Below are 20,372 nucleotides of genomic sequence, written 5' to 3' on the forward strand. Positions count from 1 at the left end.
ATTTAAAACTCTTAAAAGGGAGAATTTGCTTAAAGGTTGTCTGTACAATATTCAGAGCTTTAATATAGCAGCAAACAACTATTTACAATGGTCATCGCAGAATAGATAAACACAGTTGGCTCTTTCAGTAGTGTTGGTGTTTGCACTGTTAGCACCGTTAGCTGCTAGCCGCCACCTCAGCCGGCACCATGTTGAGAGCCGTGTGGAGGCAATACTCTGAATTTTGAATTTAGCACCTTTTAAGGTCAGTTAATTTTTTTTGGGCTTTGAATTGTTGTTTCTGATCTTTCATGAACCAAATGTGAAAAGCAGATTAATCGATAATGAAAATAATTGTTCAATGCAACATTACTGTAGTGCCCCCAAGTGGCCAAAAAACCTGCTCTAAAAACCTTTTTTTATTTTTTTAAGTGGTTAAATAATTAAAATAAAACAGTTGGGTACTGTAGTTTCTATAAAACGTTAGTCAAACAGGATTAAATAGTGCATTTGGTTGGGACTATTTTCAGCCGCGGATTAATACACAATTAGTGCACTAATGAGTAGATACAGCAGGACGTGTTTATAATGGTCTAAAAATAAACTGCAGTGCCCAAGTTCATCATAATGAGGGAACATGTCATGTGGCTCATCAATGAGTTTTTGGAAATCAATGGAACAGAGGAACAAGTTGTATCAGACTTTGGCTCCTTGTTAAAATATAGAACTATAATAATTTAAGAATATAAATATAGAATATCACCAACCCTATTCTTTAACTTCAGTACCTCATTCACAGTCACTGATGCAAAATCATGGTGCAACTTTTCTTTTGTCTTAACATTATTTAAATATTTATTTTCTTAATGTGACAACTAATTTCCTCAATATTAGCCTTGATAGTAATGTTCATCGACAGGATTACAGTGAACACAATGTGAAGCTGAATACACAAAATACTATTGTATTACTATATAAATGTTTAAGCAGCTGAATCAGGATTATTTTGAAACATGAATATACAAAGGGATCATTTATGGAGATCATGTCGTGTTTTATTTCCCTCGTGTGTCAAAGTGTCTCAGGTGTATCAGATCATTATTTAATCAATGAAAAACATCACATTGTACAGTACAATACTTTACACTCCCTGCCTGCTGGAATTAAAATGACAAACCTGACTATAAATATAGATTTCAGAGTCTCTGTAGCTGCATTTTCAAATAATTAAGCATTACAAGAAGTGCTTGTTTATAAAGTAGCAGTCAAAAGTAACTAAGTACATTCACTCAAGTACTGTACTTGGTATTTCTATTTTAATACTTGTACTCTACTACATTTCTTCAGGAAATATTGTATTTTATGCTCCACTTTATTCATCTGACAGCTGTAACTACTTATCAGATTCAGATTATTAATACAAATTATATTCTAACTAATAAATTATTAAGTATTATTACAGATTAAGCAACCCTGCGGTAAATAAAGTAGTTGAAATTCGCTGCACTTTTACCAGCTGCAACATTTATGTGATGCTTAAACATAAATGCATCAATAGTTATGATACAATAATGTAATATATTATGAAATGGGCCAATACGTATAATGACTACTTTCTAAGTATATTTGGATTCACTTTGAATCCAGGACTTTTACTTGAGTATTTCCACGTGGTTGTGTTGCTACTTTTACTCCAGTAAACTATCTGAGTACTACCTCCACCACTGGAAAAAAGTACAATGCATTTTTAATTCGTTTAATAAATGTTGCACGATGGGACACGATGTTCCTTTACGTTTCATTGGCTTTAAATTGAGTCGACCAATCCAGAGAGGCCTTGTTCAGCTGCATCCAATAGCAGCAGCTGATGTTGACACCCAGTGGTGGGAAGGGCAGATTGTTGCAGCTGATCATAGAGTTTATTTCACTGAGTGCAGACACACGTTGTGGATTCAATATTTTTTAGTACGCACCCGGTCCTGATGGGGGGAAACAGCCCGAGTCACCTCTCTCGTGAGGATGGTGAAGGCGGAGGAGTTACTTTTGTGAAGGGCATTCGGGTGAGTGAAAGCTCAGGGAGAATGCATGGACTTGAAGTGGGAGAAATTAAAATATATTAGTGCAGACTGTTTCAAAAAGAGAGACCGTCGCTGCATTGTGCACGAGTGTTTTGTTTTTTTGTTTCATCTGCAATCGTGGCTGATCTTTAATTCTCTGATTCTGTGATATGTAATCCATAAGTATTGATCTCGCCCTCATGTTTGTTGTCGCAGCACAAAGTCAGGGTCTCAGATGATCAATTATATCATGAATATAACTGCAAATATTATTTATTTATATTTTTAATAACCTGACAAAACAATGAAAGTAGCTTTACTTCTGTGAATGAACTCTTAACAATCCTTTAGTTATTTGTAGGCAGTTATAATCTGTGACATCTTGTTATTTTGACCACTACTGGTGACCTCATGCAACGTCTAGAAAACTCTAAACTTTTTAGCCAAAGTAGCCAAAACATGGGTTGTCCTTTTCCCAACTACTTTTCTAATAAATAACAAGAATGTGAGGTAGTTCATATAATAAAAATATGTGATCGTGACAACATTTTTTATTATTATTTCCTCATTTTTAAATGATAATCCATGTTTTTTTCTCATATCAGGCTTTCAAAACTGTTATTTTCCCTACAAGCTCTGCACAGTAGCTGTTCTGTAGCTCCTCCTCCTAACTTCAAAACACAAAAGTAGAAACTGAACAGAAACAAAGCTGGAAAAACTGGATTTTCAGACCAAAACAACAAAATTAAATTAATTTAGGCTGGTCACAGGCTGCTGAGGGAAAGAAAAACACATTAGAATGAGAAGAGACGCTGATTAATCCGTATTAACAAGTGTTTGTCTTGTTTCTCTTCAGCTGTCAGATAAAGTGATCCACCGGATGAAAGAGTCTCCAAAGGTCTCACAGGGTGGACGTCCTAATTTTCGCTCACCTGAAACACAAACACCCACTCCAGTTCCCGCCCCCTCTGTCGAACACTTGATGCCTCTTCTGAAGCCTCCTCCTCCGTTCAGCACACCATCCACACCTCCGTCAGCGGAACCTTCTCCTGCTGTAAAACTCGTCCCTCCTCCTCCTGTAAAGTTTCACTCCCTGCCTCCTACTTCTGTGGAGCCTGCATCCCCGCCTCCACCTGTAGAGCCAAAAACTCCACCTCTAATTGCGCCTGTTGTCTCAGATGCCGCTGCACCCACTCCCCCTCCTCCTCCTCCTCAAGAAGCCCCACCCACACCTCCATCAGTGGAACCACCTCCTCCTGTAAAGTTTCACTCCCTTCCTCCTACTCTGGAGCCCGAAGCCCCGCCAAAAACTCCACCTCTAACCATTCCTGTGGTAGCAGCCCCTCCTCCATCTACACCATCTCCACAAGTAGAAGCACCTGTGGAGCTTGAATTGCCTCCTCCTCCTCCACCAGCTGCTGGAGAGCCAGTAGTCCTGCCTCCTGTTGAATCCTTCATCCTACCTCATGTAGAGCCAGAAACCATGTCTACTCCGGCGATAGCAGAACACATCTTCGACCCTATTGTCCTACCTCCACCCGTAGAATCGGCTGTAGCTCCACCTGAACCTTTAGCTTCACTGCTGCCCTCTGAAACATCTCCAACTACTATTGAACCTGCTGCTGTCACTCCCTCTGTTGAATCTGTTATAATACCAGTGGAAATGGCTCAACCTCCACCCACTGTTGAATTTACACCAGTTCAACCAATAACACCAACCTGTCATGTTGATTCTGCTCCTGTTGAAGCTCTAGTTTTACCGCCGCAAGTGGAGACGACTCTTGTTGGAGCTGCAGTCCCACCTGCTGCAGTTGAAAAAGAAATGCCTCCTGTCCTGGTTTCAGCTGTCGATCCACCACTTCCATGTGAACTTATTTCACCTCCTCTGGAGCCGGTGGCAGCACCCTCTCCTCCTCTGGAGCCGGTGGCAGCACCCTCTCCTCCTCTGGAGCCGGTGGCAGCACCCTCTCCTCCTCTGGAGCCGGTGGCAGTACCCTCTCCTCCTCCGGAGCCGGTGGCAGCACCCTCTCCTCCTCCGGAGCCGGTGGCAGTACCCTCACCTCCTCCGGAGCCGGTGGCAGTACCCTCACCTCCTCCGGAGCCGGTGGCAGCACCCTCACCTCCTCCGGAGCCGGTGGCAGCACCCTCACCTCCTCCGGAGCCGGTGGCAGCACCCTCACCTCCTCCGGAGCCGGTGGCAGTACCCTTACCTCCTCTGGAGCCGGTGGCAGCACCAGCACCTCCTCCGGAGCCGGTGGCAGCACCATCTCCTCCTCCGGAGCCGGTGGCAGCACCCTCACCTCCTCCGGAGCCGGTGGCAGCACCAGCACCTCCTCCAGAGCTCACTTTTGAAGAGCCCCCCCTACCCTGTCACTGTGTGGAGCTGGCCATCATACCGACTGATGCACCTATAAGTGAACCCTTCGTAGAGCCTCTGGCACCACCTCCACCCTCTCCAGCTCCTCCTGCTGAGGAGCCCACCATAAACCCGTCTCTGCCCCCTGTTGTTGAGGACGAAGTACCTGCTGTTGCCTCAGCAGCGCCACCTGCAGCAGGTGAGCTGATCACCACGATAAAGATTGATGCAACAGTTTGAAATAAATCAACTTCTTATGTTTTTTTTTTTCTCACAAATATAATATGTTTACTTACAGCTTCACCCGTTCCTCCTGCAGTGGTGGAGGAAGAGCTGAGGCAGAAGATCAAAGAGGAGATGCAGATGAGTCTGGAGGAGGAGATCAACCAGAAGAGGCAGGAGCTGCAGCGACAGTAAGGACACATTACTGTGAACGTTTTACTGAGTTTCTGTCACATCTCATATGTGTGGGAAGATTTTTGTGTTCCTGTCTTTGCTTGATGAGATAAAATAAATACAGATAAATTGGGGATAATTTTTCTACCTGAAGTAAAGAAAGATGCTCGATATACTGTACATAGGAAAGCTGAAACGGTTATTGATTGAATTGATCAGTCAATTAATAAACATTTAAAAGTTTTAAAAATTCACTGATTCAGACTTCTTAAATGTGGTTATTTGCTGACAAGTAAATTGAATATATTTTGGTTGAACAAAACATGGAATTTAAAAACTCTGGGAACGTTATGATGGACATTTTCACCATTTTATAAGATACAATTATTGACTATTTGAGGAAATAATCAGCCGATTAACCGATAGTAAAAATAATCATAAGTTGCACCTCTAAAATGTAGTAAAATACATAAATATCAGTGTAGTAAAATAGTATAAAGTGACAGTAGAGCAAACCATAACAAAAGGAGGTATAAAATACAAATTGTGGGTGTAACCTACAACTGTACAGAAAGGTGCATCTATGTTACGAATTATAAACATAGAAATGTAAAGTATGAGTGGAAATTGATAAAAATGAGATGACTGTAGGGCTGCAACCTACGATAATTTTCAGTATGAGTTAACCAGCCAAAAGGTTTTGTCAATCAATCGATTGATTCATCATCTTGTGTATAAAAATTGTGAAAAATGCTCATTTTATATTTCCCAGAACCCATAAAGATGTTGATCAAAAGTTAAAAACCAAAAGATATTCAGTTTACAGTCGCATGACGCAGGAAATCTTGATGGAATTTCTGTCTGTCAACTAATCAACCCATCATTCACTCTCATGAAATGTATGAACTATGCATCACTGCTAGCAGAAAGAGTAATGGAATGTGATCTGTGTATAGGCTGGAGGAGATGAGGGCTCAGGCTCAATCAGAGGCCCGTGCAGCCGTTCGGGCTCAGGTGGAGGAGCAGGTGAGGAAGACGCTGGGGGCGGAGAAGGAGGCGTACGTAGAGAACCTGACGGACTCCATCATGAAGGAGAGAATGAAGACTGGCGACGAGAGGCTGATGGTGCAGCTTTATGTGAGCGCAACAAAAACATGAATAGTTGGCGTGTCAAGATCTCTCTTGTAAATGTGAAAATCTTTCCTCTTATTGTGCCTCTTTCTCTTTCTTGCCCTCTTGTGTTGTTTCAGCGGATGGAGGTGAAGGTAAGACGGGAGAGAATTTATACGTGCATGACTCACTTTTTCCACTTTCATTCTGCTCTAGTTGCACTTGAAATCACAGCTCTGAAGGAAAAAAGTCAGTTATCAATTATCACGGCCTGCAAAATATGAATCGATAAAATGTTGTATTTGCATGAATGTGGCCGGTTTAAGAGAGGTGATGACGTCAGCAAAACATTTAAAACTACCACAGGCTCATCAGCTGGAGGAGAGGGAGAAAGAGTTGATGAAACGAGATGTTCTCTACAAGGAACATGTCGCAAAACTTGAGGCAAAGGTGAGAAACATTTTGCATTCCTCATCAAGTTACATCCAAGCCCTTGGAAACTAGTTTAAATCCTATTTTATTTCTTGATAACACTGAATATTTATGACTCAAAAAGTAATATATGATGGGGGGGTCACTCCCCTGAATGTGAATCTCCCCTCGGCTTTACGATGCTTCACCTGTTGAGTTTCTGCTCGTTGTTTAGCTGTCGGGCTGCTACTTTACTCTTGTGGTTTACTCTCACTCTCACTCTTTACCTCTTTGGCAGTGCACCGAGTTTTACAAAGTGACTGCTGAGAGCTTCCAGAAGGGCAAAGAGGAGACTCACAACCGTTTTGCGTAAGTTTGGAGTCACTGTGTTTGTATAAATGTAAAAAATGATATGCAAACATTTTAGAGGGCCATGGTAGCAGGTGTAACCACAGTCCATGGAGAAATATAATGGTGTTAACGACCAAACCAACATGGTGTTTGATATTTGAATGTCTCTCTCAGGCGTTTCGACATCCAGCCGGTGTGCGGTGACTTGCAGAGTCAGATTCTGAAATGCTACAAGGACAACACGGGAAAGACTCTGTCGTGCTCGAGCATCGCCTCGGCCTACATGCAGTGTGTGGACAACGCCAAGAAGGTGCAACTCAATATATACGTATACACATCTACCGCTTCTTCACTGCCCGTCACTCGCATTGAGTTGTCTGTTGTTTTAACCCGTTTCTGCCCCCTGTGTACAGAATAAATTGAGCCCCGGAGGTTAATGTGGACCGCTTGATGAGGATGAAAACATCTGGAAGCTTTACAGCTGCAGCAAGGAAAAGTTGACCGACAGATGAGTCACAGGAGAATCGACTCCAGCCTTTACATATATCTGGAAAAACGTGGTGACGTCATGTTTTCAACCTCTCTGGTTCTTGGGATCATCTTAAAACCAATTGTGCCACAACAATAACAGACGGATCAATTCATTTTATGTGCTCGTCTTCGTAAATGAGGTGAAGCACACAAAAGGAGTTTGACTTTTGAATTTAAGTCAAGTGTTTGTGTGAGATATACAGTATATATACGGAATGACATCCTGGTGAATCGATATGTATGTGTGCCTTGAAGTTACAAAAGCTAATTATCAGATTTCAGATGCATGAAAGAACTGTTTAATGAGCGGGATGTCAAGTAACAAAGACTTGTACATGCTTGAGTTTATTGATTCTGTATATAAGTTATTTCAGAAGTTTTCTTTCTGATGCATGCAAAGAAAATTAAATCGGTCTCAATAAACTTTGTTGTGGAATCGCATAATGTTGTAGTTTGAGTAAAAGTGCACAATTTCTTCTACAGGGTATGCATTCTTCATCATTACATAATTAAGGACTGAACCTTCACTTTATTTTCCACCATTCACAGAAGTTGTGGAAGTTTTCAGGATTATTTTGGTTACAAGAAATCACTGGAATACGCCTTTAATCTTCCTATGATTTGGTTTTAATCAATCATAAAACAATATACCAAAACATAAAACACACTAAAATAAAAATGTGAGATGTACTCTATATGTCAAGAAAAAACTATATATAATATATATATTTTTTAAACCATAAAGAGCATGGAGTACAAACATGTTATGCATGAAATAATGGAAGGGGTGTGTATTAATTTAAAGAAAAAGTCCACATCTGTACACGCATTCTTAGTTTGCTCACCAACCAACCACTTTAGGAAGTTTTAGGAATATGTGCCTCACTCGAGTGTACTTCAGTGGTCAGGACTCGCACTGGGAATTTTCATGAGAAAATCTTGAATGGTTATACAGTATGTAAAGGAAGATGGAACACGGCATAAACTAAAGATTTAATTTCCGCCTAATAAAACTGTACAATTTTTAGAGTGAATACCTCTTTGGAATGATGCTATTGCAGCTCAAAACCTCTAGCGAACCGTAACACAACATCTGAACACTACCTGTGCACACACTGATGCTGATATAGTGCATCTTACTTGAAGTGTGAATCATCAAATTGGTTATTTGGGTACATTTGGGGACATCTGTGCCATTTGCTTTAAAAAAAATGTATTTAATTTACATGTCATTAAGTATTAATTCCATGTAAATACAACAGTTTTTTTTAAACTTTGTGAATCAATCAGTGAGAACTGAATACATGTTCCCATTCAAAGAAAACCATAACCCATTGGTCTGTGTGGGCACCTCTCGCCTGTAATGAAAGCTAATAACTTAAGAATGGGTGCAGTACCACAATTCAGCCACCGGATGGAGACACGTGGAAGACTGGCTTTTTGATGCTGGAGGAAGACAAAGTGCAAATGGTCCTCCACAAAAAATGATACCAGAAAGCTGGAATCTACTCAAAAATGATCCAGAGACATTGGAGAAGCCATTTGCAGCATTGATATCCCCTCAAACACATTTTTATTGATCACAAAACCGCAAATGTAAGACATAGTTTATACTTAATGTCTGCATTAAGTGAAGTTTATTTTTGCTGTTCTTCGGCTGCTGCTTCAGTGAGTTTTTGGTTGTAGGGTGATAGAATTCATACTGCTAGAATCTGTTTGATTTCAACTTTCATAATAATGTTTGTGTGGGTAGCATGAAGTAGCCTATTGCTAGGCATGCATATACATCGACTCTTACTCTTACCCTTTGCTGTAAGTCATTTTGTCTTTAGTCCTTACTTTGAATCACTGGTGGAGCTCAACATCAGACAGAACACTGATGCCAACAATGACATCAGTAGAGGTCCCTCGACTTCAACTACAGGCTGCTGGTAAGAACATTTCCTTCCTCTTCTGTTATTGACTAAAGATAGTCCCTGTTTTCAGAGTCACTTATTCACCATTCTTCAAACAGCTGGTTGAGTTCAGTGACTTCCATTTAGCTTGTAAATAAGAGTCTTGGTTGCAGCAGTAAAAGATTGTATCTCAATGAGTGAGAAGTATTCAGTATGTGAATGCAGCAATTCCAGACGATACAAAATATTCCTTTATTATTCTTAATATTCTGGCATTCTAAACGTAACTTGAGCAAAAGAGAAGTATCAAGTGTCATGATTTTTTAGCATGTTTTTTTAGTTTTTTAGATTCCCTGCATGTTACCTATTTTATAGTAGTTTCTCGCTGTTTATTTGAAGTTATGTATCACAATGATCTAAACCTGTCCCTATTCAGTTGACGTCATGCTTGAGAACTGAAGAACCTATTATTGAAAAATGCTTGAGCAATAAAAGGCAACCTACTGCTCTCCAACCTAGTGTTTTTATTTATGATCTGGAAAAATGTGTCAGTCTTTTCAAGATAGCTGCGTTTGTGTTTAGGCGGTATTTTTTTCTAAATCTTATTTTACCAAGTGATCATGTTTGTTATAAGTCACAATATTTGCCTCTGAAATATAGATTAAATAGAAGTATGACATTAAATAAGTACAAGTGAATAAAAAGTTATTTCAACACTAGTTTTATTATCCAATCTCGTGTCTTCGTTCCTAATTTCAGTAAAACCACAGTGCAGTTAAATCGAGAACTTGCGTGTCTGTTAGCATGTGAGTGTTTGTCTCATCTAATTTTAGCTGCAGCATGTCCTGCTCTATATGAAGAGGAAGTAAGCATTTGCATGGATGTGTGGCTGTGTGTGTGCAGACACCCAAAGAGAAATTCTGGGTAAAAACTCACATTTTGACAATTTGCATGCAGTTATATTAAAAGATTACATGCTGTTTATGTAGGTTGAGAAAGTGCCACAGACACCGAAACTTCCTGAATAAATTGAATATTGAATGGTTGTCAAACTAAAAACAAAGCCGCCTCTGTTAGTTAATAAAATATGAACATTTTGGAGGTAAAGGTGCACGAAAACTACAAGTTTTAGCCTTTTTTATTTTTAGTCTTACTACTCATTCCCGATATTGTTACCACTTTGTTTCATGTAAATTCCTTCACAAAGGACTTTCACAAACAGGTTGGATTGAAGTAGACGTGAACGTGTTTATTTTGCCCTTGCAGCTTACATCCTCATCCACTCGCTGCACAAGAAAAGCCAGGAAAGTAAAACAGAGATGAAGCTGTGGTCTGCAGACCAGACCTGACGTCAAGTTCTGTCATTAGCCACAGAGGAAACAGCGGCCAAACTCACTGGTGTTTATCTGTGGCTTTTTGTGTTCATGGAGTGGAGTGTGAGGGTAAACATTATGTAATTGCATTTGAGTGCACTCATGCCTTTTGAAAATAGCACTACTCCACATGTGTTTTTGTCTGTGTTTGAATTGTTTTTACTATCAAATGAGGTACAAACATTTACTCAACTAACCGCTAGCTGGTGAGTGAAGCATTTAACTGCTAAAGATACAGACCTGTTTTCTCTCAGGAGCTGGTGACAGTCATCAAATGGATAAAAACACAACTCAAAAGTAATGCTAATGTTGCTACGTGTCTGCTGGATGTATAAATAAGTGACAGTTGTGCTAACGTATTCGCCATTTACTGTACAAGTCAAAGTTGTACTTGCTTCTGCTGCTCCCAAGTGACCAAAATAATCACTTAATGCAGGTTTAATATAACAAAAAGTCTCTTTGTTTAGGTGGTCGTCCTGCTCCCGTCCTGCTCTTCCTGTCGTGTCTCTTCGCTGCTGGATATTTTCACATCCATGGTCGTGGTGCAGATCACAGACAGGATCATCTGACCCTCCAGATTGTAGTCAGACACTCTCCATGTGCTCGGAGTCTTTCGTCCATCATGTGAGTGAACAGAGGAGGTGACTCTCACAAACTTCCTCCCCCTCAAGCTCCATGGTGTTGAAGAGATTCTGGGTGTTAGCCAGGGGCCTGTATGTGGATCTGGACTGGAGTCACCAGCAGTAACTGGCTGCTGTCTGTCCTCCCCCCTCCTCCTCCTCTCTGCTTCAGCTGTTACTGCTGAGAGTGGGGTTGTGTTCAGTTGGGAACTTGAGCCGAATTGGCGCACCTTTAGCCTTTCTTTGCACCACATTTGTTCAAACTGCTCATCATCTGTTCTGGGCCCACTCTGCAGTGAAGGTAAGCAGGCAGCAGGCAGCTCTGTTGAGTCAGAGCAGAAGACCTGAGGTTTGACACTTCCATCTTAATGACCTTTCGCCATACATGGTAACCATACATGGTACAAAATCTATTTGCCCAGTGTTCATTAGTCTCATATTGAACATGTTTACCATGCTTTTTAAAAATAATGCATCATACCCAAAGAGTGTGCAGGTGATGTCATACCTGCAGTTTCATACTGACCTGTAAACAAGTTTCAAAAGTTTAAGAAAGTTAGGGGGGATTTTCACGCACTAAATATTACTGTGTTTGAGATGTTAGCAGTCTGACAAAATAACACCTTATCACGTACTCAATGTTTTGAGAAATAACTCATAATACACTAACACAAAGAATGTTGAATATCCAGCAGCATCACATCGCAGCTTATCATCAGAATGTAACAGCATGAAGGGCACATTGCTCTTTTGAAGGGAAACTATTCATCTCTTATACTGTTGGTTTGGGAGGTTTGCATATGGCTTTGCTGAAACAACAAAACAATGCTATGGAGCTGCAGGGCTGCATCAAATTAATCATAACTTTATTGAAACGTAAAGATCCAAGCATCAGAACCTCACAGTATCACAGAGCATGCGAGTGTATAACGGCTGCATTTAGCTACTATTCGAAGGCATTGAGTTTGTCGTTATGCAATCCTGTCCTTTGGTGGTGGTGCTATAGTGATTGTTACCAAGGACGCATCTGAAGCCTGCAGACTATTTGAGTAGGATTGTTACATAATGCTGTTTTTACTTTGTGGATTTCTCTTGTCGCCTTGTTGCCTGCTGAACCTGAGGGAGAGCATGACATCTGCTGAGATATTACCACAACAATCCCGCAGGGCACAGGTCATATACACAGTAAGTGCAACGAAATCTACTTGTATTGCACAGAGGCGTACAGCAGCCATGCACCAGTACCTTCTTTGCAACCTGCAATGTGTATTGTGTCTGCATATCACTCCTGTGACAACCGACCTTTAGCCTTCACCCACCCTATCAGTGATGACACACACACACAAACACTTTGACACCACTCTCATTTTTGTGCCTAAATAGGAAGCTAGAGCTGCTATCTTTTCTTAACCATGGAATAGAAGCAGGTGTTAAAACACATGTGGAAAGTGTAAAAACAACGAGTGGTTATTTCACCAGGGGTTTTGTGCGACAGGGTTGTTTCTTAGCAATGTGCCGTGACTTCCTGAAGTCTGTGCTGGTTGCCTGGAAACCTCACTGCGACGTCAAGACACGTCACAAAACCACAACTAAACAAACAAGACATAACTTGTTAATCAGTGAACTTTATAGGTGCTGGTAGGTGAATATTGTTACCTTTGGACGGAGCCAGGGTAGCTTTTTACCTTGGTTTCCACTCTTGTGCTAAGCTAAGCTAACCAGCTGCTGGATGTGGCTTCATATTTAACAGAGAGATGTGAGAGTTGTATCAATGTTCTTATCGAACTCTCTGCTAGAAAACGATGTCTTGCTATAGCTCTACATTCAGCGCACACTGTGAAGTTAAACTGAGCTCTTGACAGTCTCGATACAGCTCAAGTCTGTATTCTTGTTGTCAGAATTACACAAACAGAGAGAGAAGAAGAAGAAGAAAGTGTGAAGAGAGGAGAGATATTTTCAGGAGCTCAGTCTTTATAGCAGAGTCGTCCTCTGGTGAGGGGATCTTACAAAGAAGGTCAGGATGTCGGGTAGCGGGTGGAGGCCGGCTGTGGGACTGCGGGCATCTAGAGAGGCATTCCTCGCAATACTGCGGCTGTGGATTCACACACAGCTGGAAGGATGCCTCAAAGGGAAGGAGAGGAGGGTGGGAGGTCGGAGGAGGGGAGAGTAGAAGCAGGTGCCCACGGCGCTGTGGGAGGATCCTGGATGACTGACAGCAGGATAAAAGTGTAGATGCTGTTGCTGTTGTGATGATGAAGAGGGGTTTTGGGGTGGGTTGAGAAGTTGATGTGGCTCAGCCCTCACAGTCACTTCCTTTGGCATCTTCATGACGGACAGATGAAAGGAGCGACTCATCGTGTGGTCAGCCGACTCACCCTATAGGAACGGATACTGGGAAAGGAAACACGTGCTGGATGGGTGATTGGGGAGGGGGCTGGGCTTATGTATGCATGTGTATGAGTGCGTTATGCCTTTGGTGTTTGACAGAGGCACAATTATTCCATTTCCCGTCACACCAGAGGAATGCAAATTGACATTCCTGCTCAGTGAGTCGCGCCCTCTCACCTGCCATCACCATACGGATACGATTTCATCTTTCCCTTTTCCCCTCGGCCGGGGAGTTTCCCAGCTTGTTTGCTTTTATTCATGGAGGAAGTTACAGAGTTTGGGTGAGCTGTGTTGTTCTGCCAATAGTTGGCTACAAGTTGCAGCTCAGTTAAAAAAAACAACAATGTTTTCTCAATTAAAGGTCAGGAGTCTAATCCGGTCATACATGAGGGGAAACGTGGGGAATTTCACAGCATTTTAGAGTTGGGTCATTTACGAGCATGGAGGAAATATATCAGGAGGATTATAATGGATGAAGTGTGTTTATGGAGTAAATTGCTTGCTTGCGTTGGCGAGACAAAGGATGCCTTGTCATGCTGGGTGTGTAATGTTTGCATGTGTGTTTGGGAGAGAGAGAGAGAAAGAGAGGTTTTATTTTCTGTTGATTATGATTGTGTTTCAAAGGCTTACAAAACGTTACTATCTTCGCTGTTTACATCCTCATAACTTTCTGTAAATATAGATATTAATACAGGGCAGACGATCTGCATGTATGAGTGTTGTTCTGTGTGTGTGTGTGTGTGTGTGTGTGTGTGTGTGTGTGTGTGTGTGTGTATGTGTGTGTGTGTGTGTGCGTGCGTGCGTGCGTGCATGCGTACGTGCGTGCGTGCGTACGTCCGTACGTACGTGGGAGCCGGTGTTGACTCACAGTTACAATAATGACTCTGGCAGAGAACAGCTCACGCTGACTGTAAAGAGAGAGAGAGAGAGAGAGAGAGAGAGAGAGAGAGAGAGAGAGGAGAGAGAGAGAGAGAGATCAATCAGAGAGAGAGAGAGGGGCTGTGCTCTCTCTGGCATCTCCATCTCATAACTCTTCTGCTGCTTCGTGTGTTCACACACACAAATACATAGAAACACACACATTCATACAACCATGAGGACTACAGCACCTACAGTTCAGTATAATACACTTCAGTCGGAGCAGTCGGAGTGTGAATGTCTCCAGGGAGGAAACAAAGCTGTGTGCGGTAGGTGGCGGATGATTTGCAACAGGTTAGTGTTCTTCTTTATGTATTTAAGTGATCCTGTGTTATTGCTGTTTTTACTTACACACTCTTGCTGCTTCACAGCTTAATAATTTACCATTTTATTGGGTGTTACAGAAAGTGACGAAGCAGTTTCACTTTCTATTTTTGAACCACAGTCTGTAGCCACGTCTTGAAAAACTTGTTAGGCTTCAAATGCATTTTTCTTCAGTAGCGTTTACTGGAAAAAGGAAACAACTCGTCCATGTAGACGATGAACACATTTGTGCTGATTGGGGGAGGAAATTAATCTGCGATCGTTTCAGGAGGAGATCCAACATGGAGGTTTGTTCTCCGATCTCATGATCTCAAATGCAATGGCACACAGTCTCAGATGTATTCCTGCTGTCTCTTCTCAGAGAAACACGTTCCCTCTGTCACTCTGCACTCACAGAAAAATGTGATACCACTTGGTGAGTCTGTGAGATGGATTTTTCGAGGCTCAAAGTCCTTCCTTTATATTAAATCATCTTGTGTATATATGTGTGTCCATACAGTACTTTCTGTCTTTATTTTTACTGTCATATATAAGTGTTGCCAGATAACCACAACTGGATCCTGTCCTACATTGGTGCGGGTATATATATGTATATATATATATATAGCTGTAAAGTACATTCCCTGCAAACCTCATTCTGTCATTTAAATCCTGCGAGTAATAAAGTCTTTGTTGGTCTGCACTGATCTCAACCAAGGCCAGACTAATTAACGGCAGACTGGCAGGTCTGTAAAATCCCCTGGTTACTCATCCTCCAACATCAAATAGAATGACATTTATTTCCATATTTTGACATAAGTAATTCAGTTTCTGCTTCTCTTATGCACTTGTCTTCATACATCAAAATCACCGTGCTGAGACAGGTGTATGATATCATGAACAAGAGATGTGTCCGACGCTGCCTCTTCAAAAGCCCAGGAAGTATTTTCTTTGACTCATCTGTCACAAGGTTGATTGCCTTAAATGATGCACATCTGAGTTTGAGTGTTGACATCATAGACTATGTGGACAAGGAGATGATTGACTTTAGTTTATTGTCCTGTAAGACAGTTTGGGTTGGGTTTCTGATCCTAACAGCTTCCTGGAGATTCACACTGCCCTTAACGAAATATTTGTTTCCTTGTTGAGATACCACTGATACCACTGTCCATTTCATGAAGCTACAACCAGCAGCCGGTTAGCTTAGCTTAGCATAAAGCCTGGAAACAGGGGGAAACAGCTAGCCCGGCTCTGTCCTTTGAAGCTCACTAAAACCACAACACACTTTGCTTTTGGACGGATTAAACAAACAAGATAAGATCGAGATCGAGCTTCAGAGAGAGAGCCGGGCTACCTGCTGTTTCCAGTCATTATGCTAAGCTAAGCTAACCAGCCGCTCGCCATATCTTCATATTTATGTGAGAGCGGTATCAATCTTTTTACATAACTCTCGGCAAGAAAGCAAATAGGTGTATTTCCCAAAATGTTGAACTACTTGAAGGAAGCAGGACTTCTATGATGACATTAATATGTGTCTGCATGTCACAATAGCAAGAAAATGCATTTCTTTGGAAGTAAATCCTCTCACCATGGTCCAGCAGTAATTGTTTCTGCTTTGCTGCAAAACATTAAGTGCTGTCTTGGAGGGTAAATGCTTCAAATAATTGTTTTAAGTCACCCAAAGGTCTGGCTGACTCAGGTTTCCCACACCTGCTGAACTTAAAACTGCTCAAATTCTTCAATAAATACTTCAGGAACCTGAATGTCAATTATCCTTTGCTTGGGTCAACAAGCCTCCATGTTTATGTTATGATGAATAGGAGACCTTTCCACTAGATTCACTCCTTCCTTCCGCATCTCGCTGCCTCACGAGCACATGATTGTACATATTCATAGTGGTTTTTCCTTCCGCCAAGAAGCATAATTGCTCTGCTCGCCCTAGCTTTGAACTCACTGAAGCATGCTGAGGAGCATTCAGTGCGACACGAGCATGAGGATGCAACGAGAGACACACCACCTTCAAGAGGAGCTCAGGGGATCGTTAGATTGCAAACATCATATCTCCCTCCGTGACTCTTCAACTGACTCATTCCTGCTCTGAATTCTTGGACGCTTGATGACTCCAGACAAAAATATTTGGGGTGATGAGAGATAAATTGATGACCACAGTTTCTTCGGATGCCTCTTGAGGCCTCTCTCATTTAGCTGTGGCTCAGTCGTGGTCCCAGTTTGGTGATGCAGAGCCATCAAACCATCAAACCCAGAGGAGGTTAGAGTTTATATTCCTCTCACTTAACTCATCCAGGGCTGTTTTGATGTGACGTGGCAAAGATTGCACCACGACGAACCTTCTCCTTGAATGGGCACATGATTTATTTTTATTTTTTTGTCACTGCATGTCACTTTTATGTTTACTTAGATGGGATTTGGCCCATGAACGTGGTGGGAAGGAAGGGGAAGAGGAGGTGTGATGAACAGTGTGTCATAAGATAAACCTTCACCCCCTTCAGCTCCTGTTCAAATGAAGCCATCTGGAAACAAACATGAGTCATAGCATTATTATTAGACCTGGTACCTTTATGTTGCACATTTAATGTCAACAGAATTTCTATAGCTCAGACAATAATGCATTTGTGTTCACTTCTCTTTCGTCCTGCTACCTCTTCTTCTTCTTTTTCATATTAAGGCGGTAATTTATATACACCAGCAATGTCATAACCCCTTATTTGACACCTGTTTAACCCTATATGGCTTACCTGAATGGAGGATTTGTCCTTGTAAGATGATGACTGATGTATTTCCCGGTCATGACATGAGAGGAGCATTGAGGCGTCCATCCTGCTTCTCCATCAATTCAGTTTGATGGTTTTTCCAGCACCTTCTGCTCATAGAGCAATAGCTTCACATTTTGGGATTCAAGCTTGTTCACTTTTTTCCGAGAATCAGAGGAGAAGATTGATATCACTCTTAGTTGTGTCTGTTCAACAGGAAGCTACAGCCAATAGCTGGTTAGCTTAGCTTAGCATTAAGACTGGATACAGGAAGACACAGCTAGCTTGGCTCCGTCCAAATCTCATTAGTTAACCTAACTGAGTAGATTCCTGTGAAGACGGAAGTTTATTTTTAAAGGAACGTATGCCATTTTTTAGGCTAACTAGCTGCTTGCTGTAGCTTCATGTGAAGCTTAAAACATGAAAGTGGTATCAATCTTCTCATATTATCTTAAGCAAGAAAGTTAATCAGTACATTTCCCAAAACGACAAATGATTTCTTCAGAAACACTCTTAATGTTCAATGCTAAAATGTCATCTCAAGCAAAAATGACTTTTTCCCCAGAAGTATCCTGATGTACAATATAAACTTTACATGATTGTTTTACTATGATGTATGTTTGTGTGAGTTTGGTCTCTTTAGGTGGAGTACCAGGATACACGAGGGGGGTTCCCTCCAAGATGGTCTTCACAAAAATATCCCTTTGAGGTTCACTTTAAATAATCTTCCACTGGGTCACTGGTTTGGCTCTGGCTTTCCATGTAACCACACCCTCTGCTGTTGGTTTGTAGAATGGGTCATCGTGCAGCAAGAGGAGCAAACACAGGGCATCCTCCTTCCTCAAACAACACTTTTGACCTACATCTGCATCCACTTTGCAGCAGGAGGCTGACCACTCCATGTGACACAATATCAAATATCTCTTCTTCTGTATCCAACATGTCTTGTATTGCGTGTCTCAAGCACAATGCACTGTGTATAAAACCGGAGGACTGCACTCAGAAACTGATTTCATTTGGTGACGTAGATGTTTGTACCCAGTCTCTAGCACCATATGAAATCAGTGTTCTGGGAGGTGGATCATCAGCATGTACAGACGCTGTACATTCATACACTGAAATATGAGATGTTTTTATAATTCCACAAAGTAGGTCAGATTTGTATAAATTACTGTTCATTCACTAACTGGTCACAGCTGCTCTCCTTCTTCTTGTTAACTCTTTTTTCCCCCTCTGTGTCTGACTCAAACTTACTTTTATCATGAAACCACTTTCATTGATAAATTCTGACACAATTAGCATACAAATGGGTATGATTTTCCTGAAATAAACTATGTATAGACTCTCAATGATCACCAACAGTGTGGCGATGCCTGCCCTCTGCCTGTATTTTCTCTTTTTTTTAATTTTGATTTGTTCGGGGCGTTTCTATAAAAGCACATTACCACGATTCTTCCATCAGATGGAAACATAGAGGGTGTTTTCACATGGATGGCTGAGGATTAGCTGAAAGAAGGCAGAGTGAGAATGCTCCTCCATGACATGCAAATGAACACAGACGGCTGGAAGTGACTCAGAAATGAACCAGAGAAATTATAGTCTGGTCTCCTACCACCTACTGCCCTGCTTTCCATCCCATACTATTATTATTTGTATTATTCTATTTTATTATAAATTAGTGTACAGGTAATTGACGGCTACTTTATACAGTTTTCAGTTTTTAATACACTTGAAAGTGGATCTGACTCCACGACAGCTACTGCATGGACCTTGAGGTGAGATTGTTTCATAGATCCATATGTTAGATTGTGTTTATCCCATTCAACTGTAAATGCACACTACAAATGTTATGGTTTCTGTACAATACATAGAAATAAAATATTCTATTTCTATGCTTCAGTCTTATTGTGTCACCCTGACTTCATGAAGACACCCTAGCAGTGATATCTAGCACCATATTTCATGTGACTGACAGGTATGTTGATCAAAGTGGAATGGATGGACACCTTAAGGTGATGATGTGCTCATGAAGGACAGAACTGTGGAGTCTGAGGGGCTCTCCGTGACCTGTTTGACGGGTGGTCGGGTCGTAGGATACGGTCAAACAGGCTTTCTGAGTAACCATAAGATCGAATCCTGATCCTCATATGGAGGTAACAAAATGATGCATTGCATGTCAGCAGATTTACCTTGAGATGATATGTTTAATAAAAAGCCAAGGAATTTGTAGGAAATTAGAGTGTCATCATAGTTTTAATCCATTTTACCTGCATGGCCTTTATACTGAAATGGATAAATGAAATATATCAAATGCAATATGCATGAGAAAAACGTACACGCAGGCGTCATGATATAATATTTATAGGATAACATGAATCTTCATAATATTTACCTCCCTGTCTCTGCACGAGTAGCTTTAAATATACAAAGGAGACAACAAACATGATGCACAACAGTGAAACATCAAATAAAAACAATGGTAAGCATACATAGAAATATAGCTGCTATTTAGCCAACAGGCAAGTATGAGGATAAATGTATACATAAATAACATTTGGAGAAACAAAAGCTAGCAGCCATATACAGTTAAAACTATTACTGCATTATAAAAGCTCTTGGTCTGTCTGTGCTAAAAATGCCGAAATGTCTACTTATTATCAAAAGTATTTGGGGCAGGAAAATACGATGATATTATATTTTTTCAGTCTTATACACACAAAGAAATCTGTTTATCAATTTAAAACTGGGCCAACTTTATCATTTCTACACACTGAATTAAATGTGTAGGTTTATACCATCCACCGTCGTTTACTATTATTATGTTAGCATAATTATATATAACCTAGTATATGTTTTACGGTTAGCTTGCTTTCCATTATCTCCCGCTTGTAACAAATTACGTATGTATGTGTG

General features: G+C 41.1%; 1 protein-coding gene across 1 annotated transcript; it reads left to right on the plus strand.

Moving 5' to 3' along the window:
• The first annotated feature begins 252 nt into the window (after positions 1-252).
• Positions 253-7,730, plus strand: LOC116388465 (proline-rich extensin-like protein EPR1). Its single transcript, XM_031856354.1, has 9 exons — positions 253-2,039; positions 2,893-4,591; positions 4,691-4,805; positions 5,745-5,925; positions 6,039-6,053; positions 6,265-6,348; positions 6,608-6,678; positions 6,835-6,970; positions 7,074-7,730. Exons 1-9 carry the CDS (start codon positions 1,962-1,964, stop codon positions 7,095-7,097), a joined length of 2,403 nt encoding a protein of 800 aa, XP_031712214.1. The 5' UTR covers positions 253-1,961; the 3' UTR covers positions 7,098-7,730.
• The last annotated feature ends 12,642 nt before the right edge of the window (positions 7,731-20,372 follow it).

The sequence above is a fragment of the Anarrhichthys ocellatus genome, unplaced genomic scaffold (genome assembly GCF_004355925.1).
Source record: "Anarrhichthys ocellatus isolate YVR2014 unplaced genomic scaffold, GSC_Weel_1.0 scaffold2, whole genome shotgun sequence".
In the NCBI taxonomy this organism is placed as follows: domain Eukaryota; kingdom Metazoa; phylum Chordata; class Actinopteri; order Perciformes; family Anarhichadidae; genus Anarrhichthys; species Anarrhichthys ocellatus.

Bases quoted from the DNA above. Each gene is read 5' to 3' on its own strand.
- LOC116388465 (XM_031856354.1), top strand. From the start codon at position 1,962: ATGGGGGGAAACAGCCCGAGTCACCTCTCTCGTGAGGATGGTGAAGGC. The intron at 2,040-2,892 runs GTGAGTGAAAGC...GTTTCTCTTCAG, and splicing joins CTTTTGTGAAGGGCATTCGG to CTGTCAGATAAAGTGATCCA. The intron at 6,349-6,607 runs GTGAGAAACATT...CCTCTTTGGCAG, and splicing joins TCGCAAAACTTGAGGCAAAG to TGCACCGAGTTTTACAAAGT.